The following is a 7,613-nucleotide window of genomic DNA, read 5'->3' as shown; positions in this document are numbered from 1 at the left end:
ACTTAGAGTCTTCTTCTGTGGTCCGGGAGGGCCACAGTGTCTGTAGGGCTACTCTAACCTGGTCCTGGAGGGCCACAGTGTCTGTAGCGCTACTCTAACCTGGTCCTGGAGGGCCACAGTGTCTGTAGCGCTACTCTACCCTGGTCCTGGAGGGCCACAGTGTCTGTAGCGCTACTCTACCCTGGTCCTGGAGGGCCACAGTGTCTGTAGGGCTACTCTAACCTGGTCCTGGAGGGCCACAGTGTCTGTAGGGCTACTCTAACCTGGTCATGGAGGACCACAGTGTCTGTAGGGCTACTCTACCCTGGTCCTGGAGGGCCACAGTGTCTGTAGGGCTACTCTACCCTGGTCCTGGAGGGCCACAGTGTCTGTAGGGCTACTGTACCCTGGTCCTGGAGGGCCACAGTGTCTGTAGGGCTACTCTACCCTGGTCCTGGAGGGCCACAGTGTCTGTAGGGCTATGTGTCTGTAGGGCTACGTCCAATTTTTCAGAAAATAAAAATGCAAAGAAAACTCAAAACTTTTTTTTTGTGTTTTAAAATAACCAGAAATTTCTTCAACTGGAAAAAGCATTTTCTGTACTGCAGTGCCATACATACAGTACAGCCCCCCCCCTCCCCTCCCCCCACCCCTGTCTGGCTGCAGCAGCATGTTTGAGGATTGAGATTTGGCCCTGACTTATCCGGAGAGCCTTCTGTCAAAAACGGTGCAACAGAGACACAGTGAATGAAAAGAACACGGGTTCACTTTTCTGTCCAAAACCTCCGCTCTCTCTCTCTCTCTCTCTCTCTCACACAAAGGAAGCTGATGTCAGACCATGGTGGGAGGGATTCAGAGACCATAGATGTTCCGAAACAACCAGAACAGCTCTGACAGCACACACGATATGAAGAACGAATTCTCTACAATTTACTCTAGCAAGCATGCATGCATGCGTGACCATGACATACACTATATGACCAAAAGTATCCGCCTTGGTCTGGGGCTGTTTCTCATGGTTTGGGCTGGGCCCCTTAGTTCCAGTGAAGGCAAATCTCAATGCTTCAGCATAAAATCACATTGTAGGTGATTCAGAGTTTGGGGAAGGCCCTTTGCTGTTTCAGCATGACGAAGCCCCCGGGCACACAGCAAGGTCCATATAGAAATGCTTTTGTCAGGAACGGTGTGGAAGAACTTGACTGGCCTGCACAGAGCCCTGACCTCAACCCCATCCACCACCTTTGGGACCAATTGGAAAGCCAACTGTGAGCCAGGCCCAATCGCTCAATCAGTGCCCCGACCTCGACTAATGCTCTTCTGGCTAAACGAAAGCAAATCCCTGCAGCAGTGCTCCAACATCTAGCATAAAGCCTCCATACTGGACCGACTCCATATTAAAAGCCATCATTTTGGATGAGATGTTGGATGCCAAACGTTCTCACATTCTCTTGGCCACGTAGTGCGTATTATAATATTAAAACAGATGCACGGGACACCAGGGAACGGAAACCTTGGAGCTTCCCAGAAGCCCCAAACCCAGTTCCCTGCCTCCTACACCGCCCCCCTCCCCCCCCCCTCTAGCGAACTCCTGCTTAATCAGATCCGGCCCCACGTTTTCATCCGTGGTTAGGCGGCGTGCCGAGCTTGGCAGCACGTCGGTCTTGCGGCTGGGGGGGGGGGGGGAGCTAGCGGCGTTTTTTACGAACGCTTGGGAGGACGCGGAAGCGGGTCTCTCCGGCACGCTCAGATCTTTATCGGCGCGGCTCAGCTTGACGCCGCAGCGCAGACGGGGCTCGCTATCTGTGTTTACGTTCTGTTCCTTCCTGTTTTTTTTATGACCTACGCCACCAGCATCACAACTGCTTCGCACTGTATGCTGCTGGATAAAAAAAAAAAAAAAAACATCTAATAAATAAAGAAAGGTACTTAAGAATAAACAAGCACAGACGCATCTTTTACAATTCTGTTACTACAGCAGACTTTTTTAGTCTGTACATATGGACAAAAAAGACACAAACACACTCACACACCCAACCACATACAAACACCCAAACGCACACACAACCAAACACAAACACGCTCACGCGTGTTCGCATGCATGCATGAACGCGCGCACACACACAGAGGACAAAGGAAGAAAGAGAAGGAAGAAGGAGAACAGAGGGACAAGGAGGGAAGGGGCAAGAGAGCTCGGGTGAATGAGAGAGAGAGAAAGTGACTTAGAGGGATAGAGGAAGTGAGGACAGAGAGGGAGGGAGAAGGTGAGCGAGAGAGGAAGATAGAGTGAGAGGAACAGAGGGAAGGACAGAGGAAAAAAAGAGAGCGACAGAGACAGATTGATAGAAGCGGTCCACCGCTGGACCAGGGGGCTAATTGAGTTCCGTAGGAGGCGGGAACGGGGGGCATGCCCTCACTCAGACCCAGGGCTGACCCAGGCCTGGCCCAGGACAGCACCCCAGTGCAGTGATGGAGTGCACTGTCAAAGCCCGGACCCCAGAAACACATCACAGCCCGAGCCCATTTCCAAAACACATCCCACAGTTCAGAGAGCCAGAAACACCATTAAAACTACTGAGAGTACCTCACAACTTTTAAAGAAATGGACCGTACTTACAATACTAATATATTTATAATACTAATAATATAATGTTGAAATAAAATACATCAAGATATCAAAATAAGTAAGTAATAAGGTAAGTCGAAGGTGTGACCCATGTGTGTGTTTTTTTCTTATTATTTCTCAGCCTCATAATGCCTCCCTTGACTTTCACTGGCACAACTCTGGTCCTCATGTTTACAAACACCAAAAACAGACTCCAAAGGCAATAAAAGGACCAGGATCACGACTAGACATTGAAATGTTTACAGCACATAACATTATTACCCATTTATAAACAAGTGCTTTTACACACATGGATAATGTATGTAAGAACACCTGTTTATAAACAGTTTATAAATGGGCGTTTTTTACATATATGCATAACATACTGACTACAAGTGACACTGACAAATAAATCAAACCTGTGCTATGATCAGGGATAGATTTTACAAACAGAACCACATCCCACAGGCACATTTACCTCAGTGAGATGAATCCCTCCACAAGTAAAATATTAACATTGCCTCATCAAAGATTCTCAGGTAGAAATATCAATGTGGAGAGAGAGACAGAGATAGAGAGAGAGAGTGAGTGAGAGTGAGAGAGGGGTTTGGCGATTATATGCTGTTGGGCTGGACTGAGAGGTAAACGCGCCCCCTTAAGGGTCGGAGGTCATCCCGCACCGCCCGAACGCGTAAGGGGGGGGGGTCGTCACGGTGGACCGGGGGGGGGGAGATTTATCCGGTAGCTGAGCGTTTGGGGTTGTTTCGCGGATTCCACATTGAAAACTGTGTGCGTGCGTGCGTGTGTGTGTCCGTGTGTGTGTGTGTGTGCGTCTGTGCGTGTGTGCTTGTGATGGAGAAAAAGAACACCATGACTGAGCTAAAGCATGGGAAACCTCAGTTCTGATTGGAGCATTTTAAAGGGCGGGGGAAGTGGGACGACAGGATCCAAAAAAGACTTTAAAAGCCTCGGTCAGCTTTGAGACGCGGCAGGTTGCCCCCACAACCGAGACAAGCAAACCCGTCTGGAGGCAAATCTTTCCGCGAACTGCTCTGTGCTTCTCTACCCCCCCCCCCCCCCAATAATCAAAAACCTCATTGCCCAGGTCCTGGATCGATAGTCTGGGGAGGGTCAGCCAGCACGCATTAACAAGCAATCAGTTTGCCGGAACCATCGCCATGACACCCAACTGCCAATCGCTTCCGCTCCATCGCACCACCGATCCGCCCTTATGCTAATATCCACAAGTGCGAAAATGCTGAAAGCTCTTACATCACGCGTGTCTGGTTACAGGGACGCACATTATCACCCAAGGGTCCCCACGATGGAGGATTACCCGAAAACTCCCACTCTTTTCCCCCCGGCGCGGTACGAACAGACCCTAAACAAAACAAACAGGAAAAAAAAAAAACCTTCATAAAAACTCCTTCAAATCTTTTCAGGAAAATCGTCTGAAAAATGAACGACGCTAAGTACGCGATAGCGCCATTACACGGTAATTAAACGAGCAGCTTTAACCAGCTTTCACAGAAATGTGACAATTTCACAGGTGCTGAGCACACAAGCGCGCGTACCCCGCTTCAATCTTCCTCGTTTATTTAACTCGATCAGAGGGTCCCAGAGAGATGCCACGGGTGGCCTACAGGGGGCGCCCCGTCCTTTTTCGCTCCGTGGCGGCGGGCGGGAATGTTAAAGTCGCTCGTGATGGGAATCGCTGGAGCGTAGCGCCCTCCATCGGGAATCCCAGGCGGGGAATTTCGCCCCCAAACGAGCGAGTGTCCCCCACGTTTCCGATTGCGGGGTAATTTGCCAAACAGCTGGTGGGGGGGGGGGGGGGGGGGGGGGGAAACCACCTCAAGCTGAAATGTGACTCCCATCTAAAATTAGAGTGGAGAAGCACTGAGTCTCTCCAGCGTGTTCATAGAGCCAACTGACATCATACTGACAGACCTTACAATAAAAGCGCGATATTTCGGTTTGTGTGTGTGTGTCTGTGTGGTCTGTGTATGTATGTGCGTGTGTGTGTGTTCGCGTGTAAACTACACACAGCTGCTGGGGCAGCCAGAGCACTATTTATTTGATTATATTAATGTATTTATCATTTTCTTTACTTTTACTACTAATAATAAACCACACAAGACAGAAGAACGAACCTAGTGAAAGGAAAGGGAAGTTTAGAATAACACAAACAAACAGCACAGTTTTATTATTTTCAACACAAACACAAAAAAAAAACAACGCGCTCAATCACTGAAACCACACCACCATAGTCATTCAGCCATGTACTGTTTTATTGATGTTTAATTACTGAGAAACTACAAGGGCCTTCTGCTGGCTACGAACAGGAGCGCAGAGAGGGAAGAGCATTCCGTTTTCAGCTCTCTGCTTTGGCAATCCTACCTCAGTCAGTACACCATCAGGGAAAATTCAAAATTAAACACAAAAGTTTCAAAAAGATTCCAAAGACTGTTAAGGCTTAGAGATGGCCTAAGGCCTTTCGTTATTATTATTTCAATCGCTTCGGCTACTGAGCTCGATCACAGTGTCTACAGATCAAGGGAGCAAAGATCTTTGATATGGCAGCAAACTCACACCCTTCTCCTCCCACCAGCATTGGTGATCTTTGATATGGCAACAAAATCACGCTCTACTCCTATATCCCAGAATGACCTGGGTCAGGTTAGGCCTCCTTATGAACTAATCCCCTTAATCAGGGGGGTTACGCTTTGCCCTGGCATCCGGCTCCCACCCTGGCAACCCTGGTTAAAGTGTCGTGGAGCATTTTATTGATTTTTTATTATTTTTTGGTTATATCTAGTGTTCAGACGTGCCTGTCGTTTAAAAAGGCGTGCGGATGAAGCGTAACAGGTAAAACGCGTGAGGGGAACGCGGTGAGGTGCGGACAGGTATCCTTTTCGGAGAAAAATGAAAGACATCTATCGTCTGACGATGACAGGGTAAAAAAACTGAAATGGCAGAAAAAATAGCAAAGGAATTGAAATGTTTCCTGATCTGGGGCTGTGTGGAAGGGGGGAAAATAAAAAACGAAACAAAATGAAAGCAGCGCTAACATGCAAAATATCCTCCGTAGTTTACATAAATACAAAAATTACACGCGTGTTTCTTCTTCAGGTGGTCGTCGGTACAGTCCTTGTCGCAAACACATCTGTAAACAGCGAGCAGTTCCTTCAGACCAGGACCCAGAGGCCCGCGGAGAAGATCAGAGCGTTTCGGGGTCCCACGGCAACGGCCCGCTTTCTTCGCACGGCACCCCTGGGTCACCGCCCCCCCACCACGCACACCCCACCTCCCCCCGTAGGGATACCTGGGGCGAGCGGGGGGAGGAGGGGGAGGGGGGGGGGGTAATGCGTAGGCGGATCACAGGCCTTGCAGAAACTCCTGGAGCTGCCGCACGATCTCGGAGTCCACCGTCTCCATGAGCGACTGAAACCCCGCCTCCCCCAGGACCTGCTGCTGGGCCTTCAGCTTCTCATACACACACTGCTGCAGAGAGACGCTGTGCACGGGGTCCATCAGAGCCAGCTACAGAGAGAGAGGGGGGGAGAGAGGGAGGGAGGGAGAGAGAGAGAGAGGGAGGGGAGAGAGGGAGAGAGAGGGGGAGAGAGAGGGGGAGAGAAGGAGAGAGGGAGAGAGAGAGAAAGAGAGAGAGGGGGAGGGGGAGAGAGAGAGAGAGGGAGAGAGAGAGAGAGGGGGAGAGAGAGGGAGGGGAGAGAGAGAGGGGGAGAGAGAGGGAGGGGAGAGAGAGAGGGGAGAGAGGGAGAGGGAGGGGAGAGAGAGAGGGGAGAGAGGGAGAGAGAGGGAGAGAGAGAGGGGAGAGAGAGAGAGGGGGGGAGAGAGAGGGGAGAGGGAGAGAGGGAAGGGGAGAGGGAAGGTGAGAGGGAGAGAGAAAGAGAGAGGGGGGTGGGTGGAGAGAGAGACGGAGGGAAGGAGAGAGAGAGGGAGAGTGTGTGAGAAGAAAGGGAGGAAAAAATTAAGGAGAGATGGGAGAGAAGGGGGGAATAAAGGAGAGGGAGAGAGAAGGAGGAAGAGGAGTGAGAGTGGGAGAAAGATGGAGGGAGAGAAGGGCAGAGAGGTAGAGTAAGAGGCAGAGGGGGGGAAGAAGGGAGGGGTGGAGAAGAAAGAGACAGAGGGAGGGGAGAGGAGATAAACAGAGAAAAGAGAGAGGAAAGGGAAAAGCGATGGAGAGGGAGAGAGGGAGGGAGAGGAGGGAGATGGAGAGGAAGAGAGAGGATTAGCGTTAGCACATAGCAGTGGTACTAGTCCAGTTCTGTCTCCGGAGAGTTACATTATAAAATCCTAATGCAGCGAATATATTCTCAGAATACTGCATATGTCAGAAAACAACATCAATATTCATATGCATATGCACAGTGAAGAACATTGTGTTATATTACATCATAAATACACGTATCATAAATATTTCACAATATATATGACCAAACTGACAAACTTCAAAGTGGCAAAAAAGTAGATTATAATAATTCAACATTTATTACCTGAACAATATTCTTTGAACTCGTACAGATATTACAAAGCATATTTCATAAGCAAGGAGATCTTGTGGTAATTTTGCAGCCGAAACACAAAGCAGGTACTGGGAGTGGGACGAGTGAACAGATGGATGCAGGTTCGAATCCCATGCGGGAAACCTGACCTGAAGTGTGTGTGTGAGGGTGTGTGTGTGTGTGTGTGCGCATGTGTGGGTGTGTGTTAGAGTACATGCAGCCCAAGACAAAGTTTAAATGTACTTTTTTGGAAGGGGCACTGGTAGACTGAAGCGAACCAATAGCACGCTCCCTAGCCCCATACCCTGCCCTCGGACACACCCCAAAACAACGCGAGTCAGAGTGAATACTGACAGAGGTCGGGGCAGATCAGCCAGCAGCTAATGCGCTAATTACAGGTATTTAAATCCCCAGGGAACAGAAAGCGGTGTTTCGGGCTGCAGTCACAAACACCCGCCTACCGTGTCCTGAAGGTTCACACCCCCCAGCCTCACCCCCCCCCCCCC

At 49.8% G+C, this 7,613-nt stretch overlaps 1 protein-coding gene across 1 annotated transcript in view; it reads right to left on the bottom strand.

Annotated features, from left to right (window-relative positions):
- Positions 1-4,850: 4,850 nt before the first annotated feature.
- Positions 4,851-7,613, bottom strand: part of ipo11 (importin 11) — a 110,718-nt gene continuing 107,955 nt past the window's right edge. The window contains exon 30 of the mRNA XM_035380251.1: positions 4,851-6,124. Coding sequence (XP_035236142.1) covers positions 5,960-6,124 — 165 coding nt within the window. The 3' untranslated portion in view covers positions 4,851-5,959. The remainder of the gene's footprint in view (positions 6,125-7,613) is intronic.

The sequence above is a fragment of the Anguilla anguilla genome, chromosome 10 (genome assembly GCF_013347855.1).
Source record: "Anguilla anguilla isolate fAngAng1 chromosome 10, fAngAng1.pri, whole genome shotgun sequence".
NCBI classification, from domain to species: domain Eukaryota; kingdom Metazoa; phylum Chordata; class Actinopteri; order Anguilliformes; family Anguillidae; genus Anguilla; species Anguilla anguilla.
This window is presented reverse-complemented; position numbering and strand designations above follow the sequence as displayed.